General features: G+C 32.8%; 14 protein-coding genes across 14 annotated transcripts; 6 read left to right on the top strand and 8 right to left on the bottom strand.

Annotated features, from left to right (window-relative positions):
• Positions 1–167: 167 nt before the first annotated feature.
• Positions 168–1,751, bottom strand: POB3 (FACT complex subunit POB3; the record flags this gene model as incomplete). The annotated part of the gene is made up of 1 exon (XM_020190121.1): positions 168–1,751. One exon carries the CDS (start codon positions 1,749–1,751, stop codon positions 168–170), a length of 1,584 nt encoding a protein of 527 aa, XP_020049880.1.
• A 241-nt stretch (positions 1,752–1,992) lies between these two features.
• Positions 1,993–3,151, top strand: ASCRUDRAFT_73393 (uncharacterized protein; the record flags this gene model as incomplete). The annotated part of the gene is made up of 1 exon (XM_020192268.1): positions 1,993–3,151. A coding segment is annotated over exon 1 (821 nt), but the record flags the coding sequence as incomplete, so codon positions are not given.
• A 214-nt stretch (positions 3,152–3,365) lies between these two features.
• On the top strand, positions 3,366–6,124 carry ASCRUDRAFT_89055 (uncharacterized protein; the record flags this gene model as incomplete). Its single annotated transcript, XM_020195017.1, has 2 exons — positions 3,366–5,782; positions 5,821–6,124. 2 exons carry the CDS (start codon positions 3,366–3,368, stop codon positions 5,837–5,839), a joined length of 2,436 nt encoding a protein of 811 aa, XP_020049878.1. The 3' UTR covers positions 5,840–6,124.
• A 581-nt stretch (positions 6,125–6,705) lies between these two features.
• Positions 6,706–8,114, top strand: RPP0 (60S ribosomal protein uL10). The gene has a single exon (XM_020192267.1). It carries the CDS (start codon positions 6,814–6,816, stop codon positions 7,747–7,749), a length of 936 nt encoding a protein of 311 aa, XP_020049877.1. The 5' UTR covers positions 6,706–6,813; the 3' UTR covers positions 7,750–8,114.
• Positions 8,101–9,800, bottom strand: ILV5 (ketol-acid reductoisomerase). Its single transcript, XM_020192266.1, has one exon. It carries the CDS (start codon positions 9,609–9,611, stop codon positions 8,415–8,417), a length of 1,197 nt encoding a protein of 398 aa, XP_020049876.1. The 5' UTR covers positions 9,612–9,800; the 3' UTR covers positions 8,101–8,414.
• Positions 9,801–10,087: 287 nt separating this feature from the next.
• LNP1 (Lnp1p) lies at positions 10,088–11,527 on the bottom strand (the record flags this gene model as incomplete). Its single annotated transcript, XM_020190200.1, has 3 exons — positions 10,088–10,704; positions 10,990–11,205; positions 11,323–11,527. The coding sequence occupies 3 exons, from the start codon at positions 11,525–11,527 to the stop codon at positions 10,088–10,090; spliced, it is 1,038 nt and encodes a 345-aa protein (XP_020049875.1).
• Positions 11,528–12,167: 640 nt separating this feature from the next.
• CTF8 (Ctf8p) lies at positions 12,168–12,575 on the top strand (the record flags this gene model as incomplete). Its single annotated transcript, XM_020189776.2, has 1 exon — positions 12,168–12,575. A coding segment is annotated over one exon (408 nt), but the record flags the coding sequence as incomplete, so codon positions are not given.
• Positions 12,576–12,805: 230 nt separating this feature from the next.
• On the bottom strand, positions 12,806–13,345 carry EGD2 (Egd2p; the record flags this gene model as incomplete). Its single annotated transcript, XM_020189785.2, has 1 exon — positions 12,806–13,345. A coding segment is annotated over one exon (540 nt), but the record flags the coding sequence as incomplete, so codon positions are not given.
• Positions 13,346–14,265: 920 nt separating this feature from the next.
• ASCRUDRAFT_22946 (mannosyl-oligosaccharide 1,2-alpha-mannosidase) lies at positions 14,266–15,876 on the bottom strand (the record flags this gene model as incomplete). Its single annotated transcript, XM_020189763.1, has 1 exon — positions 14,266–15,876. A coding segment is annotated over one exon (1,611 nt), but the record flags the coding sequence as incomplete, so codon positions are not given.
• A 745-nt stretch (positions 15,877–16,621) lies between these two features.
• Positions 16,622–17,716, bottom strand: DAL2 (allantoicase; the record flags this gene model as incomplete). Its single annotated transcript, XM_020194272.1, has 1 exon — positions 16,622–17,716. One exon carries the CDS (start codon positions 17,714–17,716, stop codon positions 16,622–16,624), a length of 1,095 nt encoding a protein of 364 aa, XP_020049871.1.
• Positions 17,717–18,157: 441 nt separating this feature from the next.
• ATP18 (F1F0 ATP synthase subunit i) lies at positions 18,158–18,656 on the top strand (the record flags this gene model as incomplete). Its single annotated transcript, XM_020191096.1, has 2 exons — positions 18,158–18,212; positions 18,293–18,656. 2 exons carry the CDS (start codon positions 18,158–18,160, stop codon positions 18,406–18,408), a joined length of 171 nt encoding a protein of 56 aa, XP_020049870.1. The 3' UTR covers positions 18,409–18,656.
• Positions 18,657–18,760: 104 nt separating this feature from the next.
• Positions 18,761–20,656, bottom strand: STR2 (cystathionine gamma-synthase). The gene has a single exon (XM_020192265.1). It carries the CDS (start codon positions 20,551–20,553, stop codon positions 18,814–18,816), a length of 1,740 nt encoding a protein of 579 aa, XP_020049869.1. The 5' UTR covers positions 20,554–20,656; the 3' UTR covers positions 18,761–18,813.
• A 305-nt stretch (positions 20,657–20,961) lies between these two features.
• ARP6 (Arp6p) lies at positions 20,962–22,389 on the top strand (the record flags this gene model as incomplete). The annotated part of the gene is made up of 2 exons (XM_020190190.1): positions 20,962–21,746; positions 21,858–22,389. The coding sequence occupies 2 exons, from the start codon at positions 20,962–20,964 to the stop codon at positions 22,387–22,389; spliced, it is 1,317 nt and encodes a 438-aa protein (XP_020049868.1).
• Positions 21,907–23,496, bottom strand: ASCRUDRAFT_73386 (aldo/keto reductase). The gene has a single exon (XM_020192264.1). The coding sequence runs from the start codon at positions 23,423–23,425 to the stop codon at positions 22,394–22,396; it is 1,032 nt and encodes a 343-aa protein (XP_020049867.1). The 5' UTR covers positions 23,426–23,496; the 3' UTR covers positions 21,907–22,393.
• Positions 23,497–23,882: the final 386 nt, after the last annotated feature.

Below are 23,882 nucleotides of genomic sequence, written 5' to 3'. Positions count from 1 at the left end.
AGATAAATAGATCAATATTAGATAAAGACTAAGAATAGAAAAAAGTATACTAAAACTACAAAGAAAGAAAAAAATATAAAAAGAAATTGATAGATTGAATGATTTTAAATTGAACTAGAATGGAATTGAATGAAGATGTATTGATTTAAAAATTGAATATTAAATGATTATTTCTTAGCTTTCTTTTTTGGTCTCTTTGAATCATTATCTTCACTTTCACTACCAGAAGTATGATGGTCTGAATCAAATTCTTCAGCAACATCGGAAGCAGATTCCGAATCAGCATTGAAATCTTCGTCATCTGAACTGCTCATATCCTGGTCTTCATCAAAATCAAGGGCATGATTTAAGATATCCTGACCATCTTTTTCATCATTTTTAACTCTGATGTTCTTTTCTTTCAAGTAGTTTTCAATAAAGTTTTGTTCTTCTTTTGAAATATTAGCAAAGACGTGTTTTATTGAAGAGTTTCTTAAATCAATTTCTAAATCAAAAGTTCTTGAGGAGGATACAGATTTGCCCAATCTTGACATGACAACACTTGAGACTTCCGAAAATGGGATATAAACGGTTGGTTTTGTAACAAAGAGAAAGCATTTATCCAATAGATAAAGGTGACCTTCGCTTGCTTTTAAAGAACAACTAACAGCACTTTGCATTAATTTTGAGGAAAAAGTGCCAGGGACAATGATTCTGTTATTTGTCAAGCCTCTAAAACAATGGGATATGACCAAGTGAGTATTTTTATCGTAGGATTTTTCCAATTTACCTTTATATTTTTCATTGAATTCTTGGTCATCAACATTTAGTTCTACGGTTAATACTTCATCTCTCATGAATTGCATTATTAAGAAGGGATATCTTGTTTGACCTTGTCTTAAAGGAGGATCAATTTGAAGGACCATTATGTTATGAATTTCATCAGGTTTGGGTAGAGTGAAGATTCCTTGAATTTGTCTGTATTGAATCTTGTAATCATAGGTTTTACCTCTTAACCTCAAGGAAGTTGGATACATGTCTATGTCATAACGACCTCTTGGAGTTAAGAACAATATATCAGAGAAGGAGACAATAGCATCACCAGCGACTTGGCCTATATCGGCCTTTTCTCTTAGTTGTTCATAAAAAGCAGAAGCAGCACTTTGTTCTTCAGTGTTTTCCCCTTCATTTTCGTTATTTTCGCTCTCGTTAGCGTCATTTTCCTTTTCAACATTTCCCGGGATATATAACCTGACTTCTACCAATTCATCGCCAGTTCTAGTTTGCAATTTGTCAGTACTTAAATTAAATTCAATTGCTACCTCGTTTTTTCCTGTTAAATTTGAGTTTGAAATCTCAGAGTAAGGAAGCTCAAATGAAGGTTTATTATTAACGTTGAAGACCAATTCGTTTCTTAGCAAAGCAGCTTTACCCCAATTCCAACCTCTAAGCGAATGTTCTTTATGTTCTAGTTGGACATCGAAATTTCTCTGCAATTCAATTTTCAATTTATTAAAGTCCTGCTGATCAAAACCATCAAGCATAATAACACCATCAGAGCCTGTTTGGAACCTCAATTCCCAGCCTCTAGCGCCTCTGGACCAGGAAGCAGTGAGCACATTTTCCTTTGGTAGCAAAAATGGAGGGTTGTTTGTAGATGGGTTGTTTTTGGAGATGATTGCCTTCCACCCAAGCCCAGAATCAGCAATACGCATACGGCCCTGGGACTTGGACTGGTTGAGATAGATTCCTTCAAATTCGACAGAAGGCATTGTGAAAAGCAGCAGACTGAAGACGCTGGCACCAAAATCAGCAGAATCACCAACCAGAGCAGAAGCCTGGCTCTTGAATCAACAGAAGCAAAGCTGAAAAACCCGACTGCCACAGAAACGGTCTCGTGTGCGCACGTTCTGATGAGTCAGCACATCCAGCATCATCCAGCACGTGTGGAATGCTTTGTCAGCATCCTGCACTTACGGAACATTCCGCTGTAAACAGGAATCCGGAGGTGTGCCGGAGAATGCACGGTTTCAGTGCCGCATTAGGCAAAAGGTAAACAGTGCTGGGACTGGGGTCTGTGCTGTGTCTTCTTCCTGTGCTGACGGAGGAACTGCTGAAGATGCTGGCGATGGTGAAGCTGCTGCTCAAAGTGCCTTTTATTCCTTTGCCCCAGTCGCTCCTTTTCTGCTTGCATCCGGCACCCAGTATTCGTTTTTTCCTCCATCCCTGCATCACAGCAGTTTCAGATCATCCGCCAAATCTTTCACCAGGTCCTTCACCAGATCAGTCATATAAACAATCACCCAAACCCACCACAACCCCAGAACTCAGCAATTGATACTTCTACAATGACCTCTATCGACATCTCTCCAGTCTTCCACTACACCAAAGACCTCAGGCCCACCTCCCCCATAACATCTCTTGTGAATCAGTTGCCGAATAATTCTCCCCCAAACAATAACAAATCCATGAAAAATAAACAAATCAACAACAGACTGTTGTTCGTCACCCACAATGATCTGCCCAAGAGAAAAAGGAGCTCGTTGCATTCATCGACAACAACGACCACCACAAGTAATAACTGTGACTCCAACTCTTCAAATAATGGCCAGCATCTCAGTCTCCAGTCTTCTTCAAGTTTTGAAAGCGCTCCAACCAATTCTGATATTTTTCTATTCAAAAATTCAACTGTTTTACATGACAATAATAATATTAATATTAATAAAAATATAAACAGTAACAGTATCAATGTTAACAACAGCCTTAATAACATTACGTTTAACACAAATATCAATAATATAAACAGGAGTCTTAACAATATAATATTCAACAATTCAAATAACATCATCAGTGGCAACAACTCTTTCAATCCATCATTTAATAACTCTTTCAACTCTTCTCAATTGTCCTCGCTCAACCAATTTACTTCTCCCACTTTCAATTTTGTATTCAAAAATAAAAATTTGTCTGCAAATAAATTTCATATTTTAAGTCCAAACTCTAATACCAATACCAATTCTAATCCCGATTTTAATACCAATTCCAATATCATCGCCAATAAGAGTAATAATAAAAGTGACAACAAAAGTGATAGTAATAATAACAATAATAATAATAATAATAATAATAACAATAATAATAATAACGATAACAATAATTATGAAAATAATAATAATAATTATGAAAATAATAATAATGATATCATCTCTAATATCATTTCTAATAAGAATTCCAAATTTAATTTTAATTTTAACTTCAATTTAAACACAAATTTAAATTCAAAATCAAAATCAAAATTACTTCTTTCTAATTCCAATTCCAATCCCGATTCCAATTCCAATTCTAATTCAAACTCTGATAATGATTTATCATTTGGTATGATCTCAATGTCTTCAAATTTGAAAAATGATATTATCTCGTTAAGTTCTTTAAATAATTTAAACAATTTATTGAAAAATTCATCTTCTTTAAATAATTTAAACCAATTTCAATCCCAATTTCACAATCAAAACCAAAATCAAATTCAAATTCAAAGTTCTAACCCAAATTCAATCTCCAACTCCAATTCAACCTCTCATTCACGCTCCCATTCTCGTTCTCGCTCTTATTCTCACTCTCACTCTCGTTCCTATTCCCACTCTCGCTCTCAATCAATCTCAATCTCAAACCACTCAATGAAAAGGGACTTATCAATTGTTTCAAAAAAGTCACTTTTATCTCAATACTCTGAAAGACCTTTATCTGCCAACTTTTTAAATAACGATGACTTAAACTCTCAAAATATCATTGACGATGAACTGCTATATAAATCCCTAACTAATAAGTCCTTGAATAGTAAACTCAACCTTATAAATGACACATCCAATATCTCTTTAAACGAATCCCTATTGTTCTCAAAATCTTCAAAATCAATAATGTCTCCATCTGATAATATCAAATTAAATCAACTAATTGATCGCAATTCAAATTTCCTACCTAAATCCAATAAAAGTAATCCCCAAAATTTATCAAATCTATCCAACTCATCTAACTTGACCGACACAGATCACGAAATTGACTATATTCATAACATTTTAATTTCTAAATCAAATAAAAAGCCATTTTCAACATCAGCATCTAATCCTCATTCAATTTCAATTTCAAATAATAAACTTGCTTTTAGCTCCATTTCTAAATCTAACTCTAACTCTAACTCTATTTCCAACTCCAACTTAATTATAAATACAAATGCTAATAAAAAAATCCAACAGTCTTCAACTTCATCCTTTATTGTCCAATTGATTGATAAATCATTCAAGGATATTAATCCCTCTATCGATTTAACAACTTCAAACCATAACATTTCAATTCCAAACTCTAATGAAACTAATTTATACGATATTCTGGAAGAATCCTCTTTAAAAAATTATATATCAAAATCTGATAGAAATGATATCCTACTAGCTTATAATAATAGTCTTGAAAACCTGCCTTTAAGTAAAAAAAATCCTTCAGTTAGTCCCTCAGCTCAATTGAGATCTTTTCATCTTTCAAAAAAAACTAAAGAAAAATCCCAGAGAAGTAGAAGATTTGCTCAAGATCATTCTGAATCTATCAGATTATTCAATTTATATGATAAATTTTCAAATCAACCTGCAAAATCTTTAAAATTAAAATCTTCTTTAAAACTGTTGCAAAAAAAATCTTCTAAATCTTCATTATCTGAAAAGAAATCGAAAAAGCTTAAAAATTCGGACAAGAAATCTGATTTATCCAATGAAAATGATAATTCGAGTACTGAAGTTCTTGAAAACCAAAGGGATCAAAAATCTTTTGTTGAATTAGTTCCATCTAAGATTTCAACAAGTAGATCTGACGGAAACGTCGTAAGATTCCTTGAAAATGATTTTTCTGATATTACTGATGAAGTTGCTAAAGAAAATGTTTGTAAAAACATTGCTTATCATGATCAACAACATAACCACAATGATGTTGTTGATACAAAAGCGAGTCATTCGTCAAATCCTCATAGAATTAGACGTTCTTTACCAGAGAATGATGAAATTCAAAATATTAAGAAAAAGAGTAATTTTGTTAGATTTTTAATCAAAGAAGATGAAGGTGATGAACTGAAAACATCCAGCTCTAAAAAAACATATATTTTTAATAGTATTCATGAAAACAAAAGTAACGATAGTTTTGGAAATAAAAGCTCTCAGTCGCAATCATTAATTAACAGTTTTCCTGTTCAAAGAAGAGTTAGCTCAAGAAAAATCTCTAAAAAGATTAAACACAAACCTTCAATTCTATCAATTTTTTCAAATCGATCAAATGAAACTTCAAATGTTACATTTAAAAACTTAAATAATGATTTTGAGTATTATGATTCAACTAGAAATAGAATGTCTTCTAGAGTCTATAGAAAGTCTGGAGCATTATTAATTGATAAAAACCGAAGAGAAATTATGGAAAAACAAGAATTTGATAAAGATAATAAGGCCAAGAAAGTTGTTCGCAGAAAAAAATCAATTTTTGATAGAAATGAAACAAATTTAAAAACAACTGTTAAAAGTAGTGGAAAGTTTCAAGATCAATCAGAAATGGGGACAACATATCTTACTGTTACTGATGGATTAGACAGTACAATTTATGATACTAGCTTTTTAATTGCTGATAGTTCATTTATTAAAAAAAGTGCCAGTACCAAATCAATCCAAAGCTTATTAAAAATCAAGAATACTTTAAATATATTACCAAACTCATTTTCACTTAAATCTATTGATAAGGTTTTGCATAAAAAGGACAAAAAAGTTGAGGGAACTGAGTATGTTACAAATGGAAAACTTATTGATGATAATTTAGATTTAAACAATTCCTTTGATAATAAAAAATCACTAATTAAGAAGCCTCTTACTAAACAAGAACTTATTAGAAAATGCTCAAATACATTGCTGCATATTAAGCATCCTCATCGCCACCATTATTTACCAGATAAGGAGAATAATCCAACAATAGAAGAAGAAAATAAATCTTTCTGTAAAGATAAAACTAAAAAGTCTAAATTATCCAGAGCTTTTACTAATTTTCGAAAAAAGTTATTCTAGAAAATTTTCTACTAAATGATTCCTCATGTTAATATTATCTACTGTTTTATATGGATATAATCCACATTTTATGATCCAATTCTATTTAATTGGAATTTTTTTTGGTTTTTTTAATTTTTTTTTCAAATTGAGTTTTCATTATTTATTTATATATTATTTTTGTGTTATTTGTGCTTTTTTAAATTTTTTTTGTTTTCTATTATATTTTATGTATTTTTTTGTTATCCCTAATAGCTTTATTTTTTTTTTTCAAGTGTGTGTTTTCTTTATTTTTTTCTTCATGGTGTTAGTTTTGAACTGCGGTTGTTTGTCATAAGGCCTACTCATTATATATATTTAATATGGTTTATTTTTATTTTTGTTTATTCTTTTCTTCATGTTTAAGCTGTTTACTTTTTGGGCCTTGGCCCGCGTGCAAAAAATACAAACCACAGAAATGGAATTACTGTGGGTTTATGTAAAACTGCGTTGAGTCCACCAATATGGATTTAGTTTTGTGCTTTTCATTTTAATGCACTTCTTTTTTTGGCAAAAAATGTATGTACACGTGTGAAAAGATAGGGTTTTAAAAGTCAGCTATTATTTTTCAACCTCCTCTAGAAGCCCTATTATTCATTTCCAATATCAAAAATTGAGATATGATCGAATACCTCTGGTTTACTATACAACTTGATTAAAAGTTATTTTATTTATTTTATAAAGAGTAACCTTTAAACATCCTATCCTCAAGAATTAATTATTAAGAGTCGACATGGGAGGCACTCGTCAACAAAAAGAAGAATATTTCGCCAAATTACGTGAATACTTGGAACAATACAAATCCATCTTTGTTGTTGGAGTTGATAATGTTTCTTCTCAACAAATGCATGAAATCCGTAAGGCTTTACGTGGTAAAGCTGTGGTTTTAATGGGTAAAAACACCATGGTCAGAAGAGCTATTCGTGGTGTTTTACATGAATTACCTGATTTTGAAAAAATTTTACCATTTGTCAAAGGTAACGTTGGTTTCATTTTCACCAATGAAAAATTAACCGACATTAGAGATTTAATTGTTGCCAACAAAGTTCAGGCTCCAGCCAGAGCTGGTGCTTTCTCTGATGCCGATATCTTTATTCCAGCTATTAATACTGGTATGGAACCAGGTAAAACATCATTCTTCCAAGCTTTAGGTGTTCCAACCAAAATTACCAGAGGTACTATTGAAATTACCACTGAAGTTTTAGTTGTTAAAGCTGGCACCAAAGTCGGTCCATCTGAAGCCACTTTATTGAATATGTTGAACATTTCTCCATTCACTTATGGTATGACTGTTGTTCAAGTTTATGATGAAGGACAAGCTTTTCCATCTTCAGTTTTGGATATCACTGATGAAGAATTGATTGAACAATTCATCAAGGCTATCAATGTTATTGCTCAAATTTCATTAGGTGCCAGCTACCCAACCTTACCATCGGTTTCCCACAATATTGTCAACCATTATAAGAATGTTTTAGCTGTCTCTGTTGCTACTGATTATACCTTCAAGGGTTCAGAAGAAATCAAAGAAAGATTGGCTAACCCAGAAGCATATGCTGTTGCTGCTCCAGTTGAAACTGCTAAAGAAGATGCTCCAGCTGCTAAAGAAGAGGAAGATGAAGAATCTGAAGAAGAATCTGACGATGAAGGTTTTGGAGGTTTATTCGATTAAGTTAATTCAATGGATTTGGTTTGATTTATATTTATATTTTTTAAATTACACCATTTTGATGGATTTTATAAAAGTATATTTGTAAACTAAGATAAATAGGTTAATATTTGTATTATTAATGAATAAGTATTAAACAATTCAACTTCATTACAAGTTCCAATTTTGCTTCATTTTAATTTGAGTTTGACGTGTATTATTGGTGTTACAGAAGTTTGGGATTGATTTGATCAAAAACCAATAAGGTCATGCTATTACCAATCAATTTTAATTGCCTTTAAAACTCAATTGGTTGTTGAATATTGAAAAATTGTTTGATTTACTAATGGATAATACTACACAGACAATTTGAAAAAAAAACTCAAGTCATTCTATTAAGACTATTATGAATGTATAATTTTATAAAAAAACCAACGATCCCAAACAATGTATATATACACTTAGAAAATGAAATTAAAAAAATTAAAAAAAACTGAAAAAGAAAAAGCATTGGAGTTATAAAAATGTTAACAAAGTATTTATTTAAAAAATTGTCATTATCTTAATTTCTTTCATTAATTCATAAAGATCATTCTTGATCATAGAATATTGTTTGGTTGAATAGAAGAATGTAATGAAAAAAAGCCAGAATAAATCAAATTAAACGATTGCTTCAGCAAATATTAAATTTAATGGTTTTCTGGACGTAATTTTCTAACTTCTTTACCAACTTGCCAGATTTCCATGTTTCTAATAACATTTAATTCTTCTTCTAATCTTTCACGGTAATCTGGTTGAGAGTTGAAATCTAATGAACGTTGAGTTTCAGCGCCAGTTTTAACTGAGGAATATAATTCTTCAAAGACTGGTTTCAAAACTTCTCTGAATTTTGGGTACCAGTCCAAAGCACCTCTTCTGGCAGTGGTGGAACAAGCATCGTACATGTAGTCCATACCTTTAGCACCAATTAATGGGTATAATGATTGAGTGGCTTCTTCAACAGTTTCATTAAAAGCTTCTGAAGGGGTGTGGCCATTTTCTCTTAAGACATCGTATTGAGCTAAGAACATACCATGGATACCACCCATTAAACAACCTCTTTCACCGTATAAATCAGAGTTGACTTCTCTTTCAAAAGTGGTTTTGTAAACGTAACCAGAACCAATAGCAATGGATAAGGCTAAAGCTTTTTCTTCGGCCTTACCAGTGACATCATTCCAGACAGCATAGGATGAGTTGATACCTCTACCTTCTTTGAATAAAGATCTGACAGTTCTACCAGAACCTTTTGGAGCAACCAAGATAACATCAAGATCTTTTGGTGGTTCGACTTTGGTTAAGTTTGAGAAAACTGGGGAGAAACCGTGAGAAAAGTACAAAGTTTTGTCAGAGGTTAACAATGGCTTGAGAGAAGCCCAGGTTTCTGATTGAGCAGCATCAGACAATAAATTCATAACATAAGTACCTTTTTTAATGGCTTCTTCAATTGGAAAAAGATTTTTACCTGGAACCCAACCATCTTGAATAGCAGCTTTCCACGATGAACCGTTTTTACGAACACCAATGATAACATTAATACCGTTGTCTCTCAAGTTAAGACCTTGACCATGGCCTTGAGAACCGTAACCAATTAAGGCTAAAGTGTCATTTTTGAAGTAGTCTAATAATTTTTCACGAGGCCAGTCAGCTCTTTCGTGAACAACTTCCTGGGTACCACCAAAGTTGATAGTTTTAATACCTCTAGAAATGTTCAAGTTTCTAACAGAGGCGTTAAAAGCTGGACGTCTGACAGCAGAAGAAGCTAAAACAGATAAAGCTCTCTTGGAGACAATTTGACGGGCAGCAGCGACTTTGGCTAATTGTAGGGAAGCAGTTCTGAAAGACATCTTTACTTTAAACAAACAAGAGGTAAATTAATAGATGGTAGAAAAGTACAAACTATTAGTTTTGAGGAAAGAAAGAGAGAAAAGAAAGAAAAAAGAGAGGGAAAAGAAATTGGAAAGTCAAAGTAGGGGATAAATATTCAATTTATATCAAGCTGAAAAATTAAACGAATTTTCCAATAACCTTCTTTGTCACATTCGATTGACTCATTTTCATTGAAAAGAAATTTCGAACTTTCGAAAAAATTGAATAAAAAAATCAAAAACCACTTTTCCCGGAATCGCTTGGCAGTCAAAAAAAAAACGCACACCTCCACAATCAGGATAAATGTTCGTTTATTTTCTACGTTGCAGAGCGCTCGCCGAACAAAATGAGATCACGTGTATATTATCTGTCCTGAGTTACCGATCCCGAGCCATGAGTGTGATGAGGTCTCGGCCGATGAGATGTGTTGAGTTGATAGTGTACAGTTGAATGATTAAGGCTTTGCAGCTGAAGACGTTGATGGAGTTGATTGATCTTGGTTTTTAGGTGTTTGTGATTGCAATGGTTGAGAGCGACTTAGGCTTTGCTTGAAAGCCTGGTCGCTAAATAATGCTGGGTTGAGGACGCTTGGTGTGCTTCCTATGCTGCTTATGCTGTCGTTTCTTAAATGGCTGGGAGTTATGAGATTGGAATTGCTGCTTTCACCAAGACTCGAATTGTTCATATTAAAATCGGTATTGCCACCGTTTTTAAGCTGCGCGTTGTTTTGAATGTTATTTTTATTGTTTAGAAATCCACATTTGGGACAAACATATGTGATTTCATGAGGTAGTTTTCCTGGAGTGCCCAATCCATTGTGTTGAAAACATTTCAGACAAATCAAAGCGTAACGGTTTTCATTAGGGACCTCATCAGAGCCAATCAAAATGCCAAAAATTGAATCATACCAACTTCCGTTGTTTGACTTATTGTTTTCGTTAGAAATTGAATTGTATAATGGAGAATTGGCAGGAATAAGCAGATCTATGTTATATTTTTCTTTTAAGAATTGTTTTCTCTTTTTCAATTCTTGTTTTTGTTTAATTTTTTGTTCAATTTGATCCACCAAATCTATATCTATATCGTCTTCATCATCTTCGTCAATTTCGTTATTAATATCTTCATCTTTTAGTTTGAAACCAGATGAACTTCCAGCAGCGCTATTTTTGTTTTTTTTATTGTTGCCAATAGTATTGGAACCGTGCTTATTCATATGATTTTTAGAGTGGAGATCATTACTATAATCGTTATCATTTTGTGGATCAGTTCCAGAGTATGTCTTTGACCTTGATCTCCTTTTTTCAAATTCTTCGTCGTTTGAGTCATCATCAAGACTATCAAAAATGTTATCAACACTATATTTTTTCAATAATCTCTTTGTTTTAAGAAAATTTGTCTTTTCCTTCAATTCTCTGATTTTTGAATCGTGCTGAAATCTTAGTCTTTTGATATATTTTAAAATAGATACGATTCTTCTATTATAGTAGTAATTTAGTAATAAATTTATAGTGTAAATAATTACTGGCGTTAATAATATTATCAATAAATGAATATGAATATTTGGATTTACGTCTAAATTTGAGTTTGAATTTGAATTTGAATTTGAATCCGAATGTGAGTTTGATGGTGAATTTTCATCTATATCATTTTTGGTTGAGTTTAAATTTTGAAAGTTTTTATTTTCATAACTTTTTAAGACTATTGAATATATAAGGTATAATAAATATCCAATAATAGTATAAAAATTGAATAATTTTTTGTATTTAAAAAAACTTTTCCTAAACTGAACTAAAAATTTCTCATTTTTAACAATTTTCTTATTGATTTCATCCAATTCTTTTTCAAAGGTCAAAGGATTGAATTCTTTTTTACTGCTAAAGAAAAACCAACCCATTATTCATAATTGCTCAAAAAAATAAACAAAATATAGTACAACACAGTATCGAATTCAGAAAGGAAACAGCAGATAGTAAAAAATAAAAGCGATATGGTCTTGCTTTCAACAGATGCAGTTGACAAAAGGCAAAAAAATTGTGATGGTGCTGGTAAATGATGATGTGTTTTCTTAACCAGTAGTTGGATAACAGAGTTGGGTGAGGCCAAAATGGTCAACAGAGGCTGCAAGAGCTAACTGAATGAATTGAGAGTCCAGGCTGAAGAACCAGGGAAGAACAAGTCGTCAATTGCGATGGACTGCAGTCGGGTAAAAACGATCCAGCTGTTTGTGATGGATAACCAGGCTCTGGCTGAGTGCTGTAATGGAGGTATTATATCAGACCCAAAGCTGTTTCAAGTGTTGCGCGTTTTCCGAGCCCTAGGGCTTTGTATGCGATGGTCCGTATCCGGAAAGGAAGATAGGTCAGAGATAATAGATAATAGATAATAGATACTGATCATAGGCTAGAAACCATTGATACAGAGAGGTGACGATGCCCAAGATAGAGGTGGATTACTCGAAAGTATCGGATCAACTCAGCAAGGACTCTGCAAAAGATGGCAGCAGTAATGGAGCCACTGACAAGAGTCTATTATATTTATCCACCAGACTAGGGTTGGTGGTGATCGAAATTCAGGGTGAGTTGAACTATCCCACACGTTTCCCCATTGATGTAGATGACGATAGAGGCGATGAGAACAATACAGAGGATGAAGAGAGATACATTGAAGAAGTCATCGGAAATGAATACATAGCAGATGCCAAGTTAAAACAGGCAATAAGAATTGGAAGATTGGAGATTGATGAGCATTTCATGAAATGCATTTTATACATTGGGAAAAGTCAGAGGTTGATTGGAAGTATTGAGAAATTAGAAAATCCAATTGGATTGCTAAAATTCCCCCGGATATTCAATGACAAAGACTACCAAAATAAAAAAATTGAAATAATCGATATCGTTAATTATAAGATAATATTCAAAAATCGTCCATTGCCGATTATGTAAACACTATCGAATACTATTCTATATCATATCATGTTTCATTCAGCTACATTCTATCAATTATCATAATTATCATAATTATCATAATTATCATTTTAGTTTATTAAAATTTAGATTCGCTTTATCGAAATTTATTATAAAACTATAAATTCATGATGAAGAAAACAAATAAATAGAATAATATAGATAAATTATTAACCATTACTGAAATTTTAAAAAAGATTAATCTAAATCTATGATAATGACATAATAGCATTGACCATATCACCATCATTCTCTCTTAAGGCTTTAACGGCTTGAGCTCTTGAAACATTGGTTTGTTCAACAACAATATCAATATCATTGGCATCAAGACCGGTTTCGTCAACCGGACCTTCATCTTTTTTGACTGGAGCTGGTTTGTCTTTCAAAGAAGCAGATTGTAAGTCAGCAGTAATTGAGTCAGCGTCCTTTGAAGCTAATGGTAAATCAGTCTCGTCTGTGGTTGAAGCTGGAGCAGCAGATTGTTCATGTAATTTGGCTTGAGCAGCAGCAGCTTGTTGGTATCTTTGAGCTAAGTTTTCAGCTTTAGCTTCACCAAAGACAACGTAAGTGCCGGCAGCTGATCTGTAAACATCTGGTTTGTCAATAGCAAAAATGGAATTGCCCTTTCTCTTAAAAGTAACTCTTTGGATACCTTCAACTTTCTTCAAGTTCAATTTGGAAATCAATTTTCTGGCTTTTTTTTCATTTTTGGAAAAAATAGAGACTTCAGCTCCTGCTGGAATTTCATCATGGGCATGGTCGTGATCATGGTCGTGATCGTGGTCGTGGTCGTGGTCGTGGTCGTGGACATGATCATGATCGTGGTCGTGATCATGGGTTGGCTTTTGAACTGGTTCTTTGACTTCTTCAATTTTTGGGGCAGACATTGTTGATAATTGAGCTTGTAATTGACTGATTTCTTGTGTTTCTGGTTGGGGAAAAGTGTTAATGCTGAAAATTTTCAGCATCAATAAAATGCGTCGTTTCTTTTCGAGCGGGTAATCTGAAAAGAAGACCCGCAATTAGGGTCTCTATCACCATTTGGCTGACATTAATATTGATATATATAATATAAAAACTATAAAAATGGAATCATAAAACACTATCTCAGTGAGCAAATGATATATAAATAATGTGTAAATAATATATAAATAATATTTTACTTATCTATTTTGTCTTTTTCTTCTCCTTCTTGGATCAACTTGTCAATGATCTCGTTGTAACCCTTGCCCTCCTCAATATCCTGTTTAATTTTTTTTTTCTGCTCAATCTTTTCGTCTACAACTCCATTTTTTTCTAATTCTTTTTCATTTTTTAATATATTTTCTTTTAGTTCTTCAATTGCTGGTTTTGCGGGCGGTGCAGCCACTGGAGCATCGCTAATATCTAGCTTTTTAAAATCTTTTGTCTTGTCAATTGTTTCGTCTATATGTGACGTTTTGTCCTTTAGATTATTGATTTCATTTATATTATCGTTGATATGTTCATTATTATCAGTGTTACTATTAACTCCACTGTTTTCATTTTTTTTGTTTAACCCAGTGTTATCAATTTTTCTTGGAACATTTTCGTATCTTTCATTTTGAATATTGTTATTTTGATCAACTTCAACAATTTTTTGTAAAACTATTTTATCCTCTCCTTGTTTCCCTGGTCTGATTTCTTGTATAATTTCTTGGGTGGGCTTTACAACTGCATCACCTCTTTTCCATCCAGTCTTGAATTGTTCTCCCATATCAAATATCGGTAATGGGTGAGCCTCGGTATTAAATACAACTTTATCTAATGGTAATACATCTTCATTGTCATCAAATAATAAATATAAATATTTCAATGTCTCAGCAAACCAGAATGATTCCATGTTATCTCTAAATGAAACTGGAATTTTGGTAACATCGTTTAATGATGAATATCCTGCATCTCCTTCGACTTTTGTATAATTGATAAAATTATTAAAAATTTCCCAACCATATTCTCTATAAATAGGATCTTTAGTAATTCTGTATAAAACAAATAAACTTTCAACGGTCTCAGGTCTTTGTAAGTTATGTTTATCCATTTGTTTAATGAAAAAATCATTATCACTTCTTTCATCAGTATTAAATACAACAATCTCTGGGGATAAACCTGTTTCTTTGATTTGATGATACATTTGATAGCATGTGTGGGTTAATTCTTTAGCTAATTTTAAATCGCTTTCTTTACTTGAAGTCCAAATTGAGTTTGGTTTTTTTTTATATTCATTTAAATCTTCTCCAAAGGTGGTACCTAAGGCTAATAAACCTCCCATAAAGCAGACTAGATGATCCATTTTATTTGATAAATCGCCGTCGACACCATTATTAAGTTCACCAATAAATGTTAGATCGTTTGGTTTTGAATTTTTAACTAAATTTTTTTTGATGCCATTGACCGATTCTTGATACATTTGAATATAGTTATCTTCTTGCAAACCCGTTTGAATGTATTGTTTTAATAGATATTCATAGTACGAATCACCCCTAGAACCTAATCTAATTAATTTGCCTTGATATTTACCGGTTGTAGGTTGAATGAAAATTGGAACCAAACCATCTTTTGGCTTATTATTATCTAAAATGTGCATAACATGTTCAACTTTTTCCCAATAAATTTTTTCGCCAGTTAGTTTTGATAGGTATTTGAATTCCAATTGTAAAGTTGAAACTTCAGCGGTTGATGAAGCGCCTGAATCAGCATGAGAGATTAAACCCTTTTTCGATTGTAAATTAACGCTAGAAAAGGGTATGCCAGAATCAGATTCAAATGCACCCATTAATCTATTAGCTAAATCTGTTGCTTTATCAATGTAAACATCATCGTCGGATAGATAGTAAGCACTCAACAAACCACCTAACATTCTAATGGTTGTTTCAAAAGTGTTGACATACATATCGACATCGTAGGTTAGTTCATTTTTGACCCAAGATCTTGCAAGTTTTAATTCATCTTTTAAATCCATGATCATTAGAGTGTCCAAGCTATCGACGATTATCCATCCTAGAGGTTGATCGCCCATATTCTCACCATTTTTAGAGACAGGATGATAGACGTCTTTACCCCAAGCATATTTTTCATAACCTGCCCAGGATTCTTTCATTACATTTTTGACTAATTGCTGTCTTTCTTTCCAGGATAAGTTACTGTTATTGTTGTTATTTTTGGAGGAGATGATGAATTTATTTTTATAGCTATCGAATAAACTGAAGTAGTTTGCGATAAAATATAGGAAAATGGTTATTATAAAGCCTTTGAATAGCATTTTTTTTTTGTTTTTGTTAAATTTGTTATGATTATTGTTAAAATTTGGGACCAAGTTATTTTTCTTTGAGTAGGGATAAGGCTTATCTTTGTATAATGGCAAAGTAGTTGAGTGAGTATTTGATTTCCAATTTAAACGATCTTTAAATTTTCTCTTTTCATTAAAAAAGGACATTTCAAAGAAAACAAAGGGGGAAATGCCAAAAAAAGAGGAAAAAAAGGGAAAAGTGGAAAGTGAAAAAAGAAAGTAAATAAAGAGAGGAGTTATAGGCGTAAAAATATTATATAGTGATGATAATGATGTTGAGATTAATGGATGTAAAAGATATGGTTTAGATCATAGACATTTGAGAGAAAAGGATGAGAGATGGGAGATGGGAGATGGGAGAAAAATATTATTTGCAGTGAATTGGATTCTCCTCTAATATGGTGAAGACAATATGAGAAATATGAGAAATATGATGGATATAAAGCAGTATTATATATTGTTACAATTATTATATGTAATTGTGATTGATTAGAAGATGGTTAGGGCTGAATAAGACTTGTTGAGATTATGTGCTGTTTAAAAGCAGAAGGAGATTTTCATTGGAGCGAAATAAACTTTTTGGAAAGAAGATAAAAGTGGTATCTTGCGTCATAGAAGGTTATTTCTTTACAAAATTGAAATATGAGACTACAGAGTACTGGTGAGAATATAAGCATATATAACGAGAATATAAGTATATGTATCAAGGGTGTGGGCACTATTCGATGGAACGAGCACCCAAAACACGAAGCCTTTTAACACCACCATCGGGATAAATGGTTAGAGAAACGTAGTTGTATGTTTCGTTGTTGTAAACGTTTTGGAGAAGATTGTCCTTTTTTGAATAGTAGTGCTCTTTATCGGGGCCTGTTTTGGATATTGGAACAACGGTTTTCCAATTGGGGTCATCTATGTGAAGATCTTTTTCGATTTTGTCTGAGGGATAATTGATTGCCTTGACTTGAATTGACTGAGGGTAGTTGCCTCTAAAATGAGCAGTATCTATGATGATCGAGTCGATTTTGGTGTAATTGGATAATTTAATAATAACCCAATCATTATGGTTTGGAGATCTGGATCTCTTTGTTTCCCAGCCATCGCCCATATCAACACCTCTGCCAGGTAGAAGCAAATTATTGGGTTCACCGAAATGTTTATCAGAATATGAGATGGGAATTGCACCTAGCAAGATTGAAGCAGAATCGAATATTTCATTTAAATCTGTGGGGAAGATGGGAATGGGTAAACCGTATAGTCTGAATCTAGCTATGCCACCATCGGGGTACATTTTTAATCTAACATGGGTGTAGTTGTTTTTTGTCAACGAGTCTCTGATAAAGAACTGTCTTCTTGAGGGACCACATTTCAATACAGGTAATATTTCTTCCCATTGGATTTGTTTATCAATGTCGAGATTTTCATCGTTCCAATTGATCCGTTGCTTGTTTTCAGCAGAGAGATTTGCTGCGTCAATTGAGATAGCTGGGGCCTGGTTTCCATCGAAAAAAGCTGTATCGATCTCTGCGGCGATAATATTGGCAGAAGAAACAGCAATTTTGACGATAACGTAGTCGTAAGGTTCTGGATTGTGTCTTCGAGTTTCCCAGCCATCAAACCAGGCACCAGCGTGTGTGAATTTGTTAACCTTACGAACAGGAGAGTAGGGCTTGATCAAATTGTCAGCACTTGCAAACCACTCATCAGAAAACTTTAGGATTTTTCCACCGAGTTTTTCATTGATAACGTCGGTGTATTTGGGGATGATGTTCTCTTGGAACTCATCGACAGAGACTTCTTTGGCGATTACAGACATGGCAGCAATAAAAGTAAAGCAATTGAAGGAATTGAAGGAATTGAAAGAAACGAAACACAAAAATAGAGACAGGAGTGGGTTTAAGTAGACACAAAAAGCTGGGAACTGTGGTAGCGAGAGATAAGGAGCGCCGACAACCAGCCAATCACACGCCAGAACGCGCTTTGCCAGTCGCCGGCGGAGGGCCGAAAGAGAGAGACGTGGATTTCGCCGAAAGAGAGCGGAGAAAAAGAGAGGGTAATGTCTACACAGAATAACATGTACACAGGGTAACACCGGGCATGTGCCGCCCGGGTAACGTCCAAAAGTGCTGGATGCTGATTGGCCGGCATTGATTCAGACCCTATGGTGAGAGCTGGGGCATGAGAAGAGACAAAGGAAGCAAAGACATTGCACTGTTTCTACTTCACCAACTTCAGCTTGCTCTCCAGAATCATCATCATGAAAAGCTTTCCTACTCCAATTATCAAACCTTTATGGCCTTTCATGGCTGGTGGTATGTTCTTCTTTTCTCTTGTCCCTGCTCTGTGAAGCTCGTCCACTAACTATGTTTCACTCTTTTCTCTTTCTCTGAAGGTGCCATTACTTTTGCCATCATCTCCAAACTTGCCAACGCTTCAATGAACAGTGCTGAGTTCATCAACGATCCAAGACATCCTAGGTTTGCTGCTGGTGACAAGACCTTGAAATAAGCTCGATATTCAAATCTCAGGCATTCGATTCTTCCCTTATTAACTTATTGACTGAAAAATCTATTGTTTGTTGAACAGATTAATTATCAATTATCAATTACATATTCGAACTAAATAAAATGACATTTCACTGGTTTTTATCTCGGTTTATTTGTTTTTCTATAAAAATTAAAATCTAAAATTTGTATTTATTAATTATTTAAATTCTATTTAAATATTAAATATATCAATGATAATTTCATATTCATATTTATATTCAATTTCTATTCAATTTCTATTGTACCATATTGTATTTTTTTTATTCACTGTATTTGATTCCATTGGTGTTTTTTTTGTTTTTGTTTTTGTTTTTGTTTTTATTTTTGTTTTTGTTTTATTTATTTATTTATTTATTTATTTATTTATCTATTTGGTTGCAGAAACTTTTCTGGTTATCTCCAATGCTCTCTCAAACCTGCTAATCAACTCTTCTTTATCTTCTAACCCAATACTTATTCTCACCAAATTTCGATCAACTCCCCATTTTTCAATCTCATCTAGTTCTTGATAATGTGCTAATATACTATATGGACATGCCAACGAAAAATTGGTCCCCAAACTTGGTCCTTTGAATAGTTCAACCTCATTGAAAAACTTCTTAGCATCCTCGCTCTTTTTAAATATAATACTAACTAACCCACCATATCCACCACTATATGTCCTGAATTCTTCATAATACCTCTTGCTCTCAACCAAATTGGGATAATATATCTCCTTGATTAATTCATCTTCTTTTAAAAGCTCGACTATACTCTCAGCGTTTTTATTCATATTAAAATTACGCTCTTTGAAATTTCTAGAATTTCTCTCCAAATAAATACAATCTTCACACCAAAAATTATTCTCATAATTCTCTTCAAAATACTTCTTCAATCTTAAATAATTATCTCCAGCAGGATTCAAAACTAACGATCCTGCCATGACATTAGAATCCCCAGAAAATATCTTTGTTAACGATGAAACACAAATATCAACAAATGACAATATATGAATATTTAAAAAATTACCAACTGTTTCGTCTGCCACGACTAGAAAATCATGCTTTTTAGCTAGTTTTTTAATTCGTTTTAAATCTGGCATCTTCAATAATGGATTCGATGGGCACTCACAAAATAAAGCCATAATCTTTATCTCTCCCTTGTCCAATTTATCCTCCATTTCATCTAAACTTTTGTCGTCTCCAAACCCATAAAATAACACTCCTGGCCCAAATTTCCTTAGTATACTTAACGTATCAACATATGGAAATCCAAAACATATGGATTTCCCTTGGGGATAACAATTTAAAATAGCTTGATGTGCATGGAAAATTGAGGCCATTCCTGATGAATATAAATAAACCTCATTTTCACTAATAAATTCTTCATCTTTGACTTCAATATTCTTACTAAACTTCTTCTCACTTTCTATAATCTCATTAATTTGCGCAGAAATTCGTTTTCTTAAGATTGAATTGGCTTCTTTTGCAAAACTCAAGTCCAAATTTCTACCAAACCTTTCTTCAATAAATTTATTTTCTTCTTGATTATCATTATCATTATCTTTATCTTTATCTTTCTCTTCTTCCTGTCCAAAAATCGCTTCTTCTTCTTTGGAAAACTCCAATGATAACTCTCGTAAACAATATTCCCCCTGTCTTGAAGAAATGCCTTCCCCAGAATGCTGCCAATATTGTTTAGCATATTTGTACTCGTCTTCAGGAAAAAATAAAACTGCAATATTAGTTTCAACAATAACACTTTCTTCATTTTTGTTTTGAGGTGCTTTGGTGCTTAATTGCAAAATTCTTATCGACGAACACTTTAAATTTTTATTTTCGCTCTGCTCTTTAATAAAATTTCTACATCGTTTGGCTACTTTGTATGAGGGGAAAATAAAGCTTTTCTCGCCCTGTCTGCCATATTTTTGCTCCAACAATAAACTCAACTCCTTGATCCTCTCATGAATGAAAAACCTGGGATACCCAGAGTTCATCTTATTAACAACCCACTCTTGATTTTCCTCATATCCAACTGTTGCTTCCCATGTTGGAAGTGAAACTGATACTGCGTGGGAAATATTGGGAATAGGTAATCCGATTTCTCTTGTTGGTAATTCAATAGTCATTTTCAATAAACAAACAGAACTCTTGATTGTAAATATGCTTTGTCGAAAAATCCAAAGCAAGAAAGAAAACAGAAAAAAGAAAACAAAATAGCCAGTGCTTTAAATAAACAAGCTACAACCTCTTAATCTCATCGAAATCGTTGATTCGATAAAATTTACAAAATTTGAAATGAGTCAAAAATGTTGAAATTTCCCGCATCTCACAGTTTAAACTTCTCAACTCTAAAGCTTAAAAAAGGTCTAGACCGCGAGGTGGCGAAATCAAGAGGGAGTGGCTTTCAATGCTTGTTTATTTTCTTTTATTGTTTTAATTTGCATTTTGATTGATTTCAATTTGCATTTTGATTGATTTCAATTTTGATTGGATTTATCTTCACCAGTTCTTTTTTATTTTGCCTGTTTTTGATAATGTCAAAAACCTTGATAATTGATAACGGATCGTACGAAATAAAACTAGACTATTATAAACCTGACATAGATTCAAATCTTCACATCCCCATAAAATTAAACAACTCAATCGTTAGAACAAATGATAAAAGATTAGCATTAGGCAACTCTATAGATGATATCCAAAATATTTCAAATTTATATTTCAAGAGACCCTATGAGAAAAACCAGTTGGTAAGTTGGGAAATCGAAAAGCTAATTTGGGATTACTCTTTCAATTCTATCGATCTTAATCTCTTTGTAGATCCAGCTGATTGCAATTTAGTGCTAACTGAATCTCCATTAACTTTACCAAAACTATCAAACAATCTTGACCAAATTGTCTTTGAAGAATATGGTTTTAAAAAATATTATAGAGCGCCTGCTGCCTCTTTTATTCCTTTTAACACAAAGAAAAATATCTCTCTATTATCTGGAATTGATTACAATTCAACCAAAGTTGAACTCGAAATTAACAACGGTGACAATGAAACCAAATATTATAGTGATTTTAAATTGATTATAGATTCAGGTTTTGATTCCACTTTTGTTATCCCGGTAATTTATGGCTGTATTTACTGGAAAGGAGTTAAAAAGTTAGACATTGGTGGTAGATTTTTAACTGGTTTTTTAAGAGAAGTTATTTCTTTTAGATATTATAATGTGGCAGACGAAACTATGTTGGTTAATAATATTAAAGAACAATCGTGTTTTGTTGCAGAAGATTATAATAAATCCCTAGGTCTTTTGAAAAAAGACCGAATTTTGTATGAGGAAAATAAAAAAATAAAAAACAAAAACAAAAACAAAAACAAATATAAAAATAAAAATAAAAACAAAAATACTAGATTTGAGAGTGAGCAAAATATCGATTATAGCTCAATAATTGAATTTGTTTTACCGGATTTTAAAACAACCACAAGAGGTTTTGTATTGACGAATTCTAAAAAAAAAGAGCTTTTTGAAAAGGGTATTAATCCCGATGAGGATTGTCAGATTTTGAAATTATATGACGAAAGGTTTTCTGTCCCTGAAACAATTTTTGATCCTGAGATTTGTGGTATTAGAAATAAATGTGGATTAATTAAAACAATACATGACTGTATTCAATCGGTTCCTGAATTGGTGCGACCTTTATTAGTTAGCAATATAGTTTGTGTTGGAGGAAATTTTAAGCTAAAGGGATTCAAACAAAGATTAATCAAAGAGTTAAATCAAGTGTTACCAATTGATTGGGATGTTAAAGTTGCAATCTCTGAAGATCCTTCAATTTACAGTTGGCAAAGTATGAATGAATTGGTTAAAAACCACGATTTAATCAATAAAGTGTACATAAGTAAAGAAGAGTACGATGAAAAGGGGGCAGCTGGGATTAGATACTGTCAATCAAAATTTGGTTTTAAAATTTAATTATCTAAATATGAGCAAATTTTGGACTATATAATTCTTCTAGATATGAAATTTCCTCATCGGTCAATTCCAAATTAAAAGCTTTGGCAGTATCTTCAATTCTTTCAATCGATCCCATTCCGACAATTGGGCAAGTATTCTTTGAAATCAACCAAGCCAATGCAATTTGAGCCATTGAACAATTTTTCTTTCGAGATAGCTCTTCAACTCTATTGATGATATCTTCATCATTTTTGCCAAAAGGAACCAAACCTAATAAATTTGATAGTTTTTGAAGTTGCTCTTGAGATTTTTCTGTTTTTAATGGCCTGGCAAGTAAGCCTCTTGCATTAGGTGACCAAGGAATAACACCAACATTGAACTTGTTACAATATGGAATCATTTCTCTCTCTTCTTCTCTATATAATAGATTATATAAATTTTGCATTGAAATAAATTTGAACCAATTATTTTTTTCTGCAATATTTTGTAGAGCTTGGAACTCGTATGTCTTCATTGATGAAGCACCAATATATCTTGTATAACCTTGTTCAATACAATCATTTAGGGCCTTCATGATTTCTTCTGGGGGTGTTGAATGATCTAGTCTATGGATTTGATAGACATCAATATAGGTTCCTAATCTTTCCATTGAGTTCTTAATTGCATCAAAAATATGTTTTCTTGATAATCCCTTTGAATTCATGTAATCAGTTTGATTGTGATTCCAAACAGAGAAATTTGGATCCTCGGCATCTACAGGATGGAAAACTTTTGTCATGATAACAATCCTGTCTCTTTTAATATTGTATTTTTTAATAAATTTTCCCAAAATGATCTCAGAGTAGCCATGGCTGTACATGTCAGCTGTGTCAAATGTTCTCATTCCTAAATCATAACACCTTTTAAGAATTCCTAAACACTCTTCCTCATCTTCAACAACCCAGGGTGCCCAAGATTTTTTGCCAAAAGACATGCACCCAACGATAACCTTGGAAATCTTCAAACCCGAGTTTCCAAGAGTGGTGAAAGGAATAGTGGAAGAAACAGATGTCATTTTAGTATAAAAACAGTCAAGTTGAATCGAAATGCTAAGCCAAAAATAAATTACGATAAAAATACTTTGAAGAAGTTGAGCAACAAAGAAAATCTATATAACAGTACATTAGTAATTCAAGGCACAATGTCTCAGTCTGTTAATTGAGTAAAGCAAACCACAGCAATGGTTTCTACCATTACTGTGGTTTTTCCGGAATTCGGTGTGATTGGAAGCTAATTTTGGTTTGGGCCAATTAAAATAGTTATCAAAGCAATTAAATAACAATTTGAAAATAAAAGCTCCAAAGCAGGCCCTCTTTATATAGCATTTGCTTTGTTAATTTTGTTAGAGCGTTTCACCAAAAAATCTTTCGATGATATGATTTCAATCCAAATAGTGAATTGTTTTGTTTGGGTTTTTATTTGGCATTAGATAATGCAATAGATTAATTTTCTGATATATTTTTGCTTCAAGA

Source organism: Ascoidea rubescens, assembly GCF_001661345.1.
Source record: "Ascoidea rubescens DSM 1968 unplaced genomic scaffold ASCRUscaffold_1, whole genome shotgun sequence".
Classification (NCBI taxonomy): domain Eukaryota; kingdom Fungi; phylum Ascomycota; class Saccharomycetes; order Ascoideales; family Ascoideaceae; genus Ascoidea; species Ascoidea rubescens.
The sequence above is the reverse complement of the archived record's forward strand: the minus strand, read 5'-3'. Positions and strand labels throughout refer to the sequence as shown.

Excerpts from the sequence above, each read along its gene's own strand:
- RPP0 (XM_020192267.1), top strand. The coding sequence starts at position 6,814 with ATGGGAGGCACTCGTCAACAAAAAGAAGAATATTTCGCCAAATTACGT.
- ILV5 (XM_020192266.1), bottom strand. The coding sequence starts at position 9,611 with ATGTCTTTCAGAACTGCTTCCCTACAATTAGCCAAAGTCGCTGCTGCC.
- STR2 (XM_020192265.1), bottom strand. The coding sequence starts at position 20,553 with ATGACTATTGAATTACCAACAAGAGAAATCGGATTACCTATTCCCAAT.
- ASCRUDRAFT_73386 (XM_020192264.1), bottom strand. The coding sequence starts at position 23,425 with ATGACATCTGTTTCTTCCACTATTCCTTTCACCACTCTTGGAAACTCG.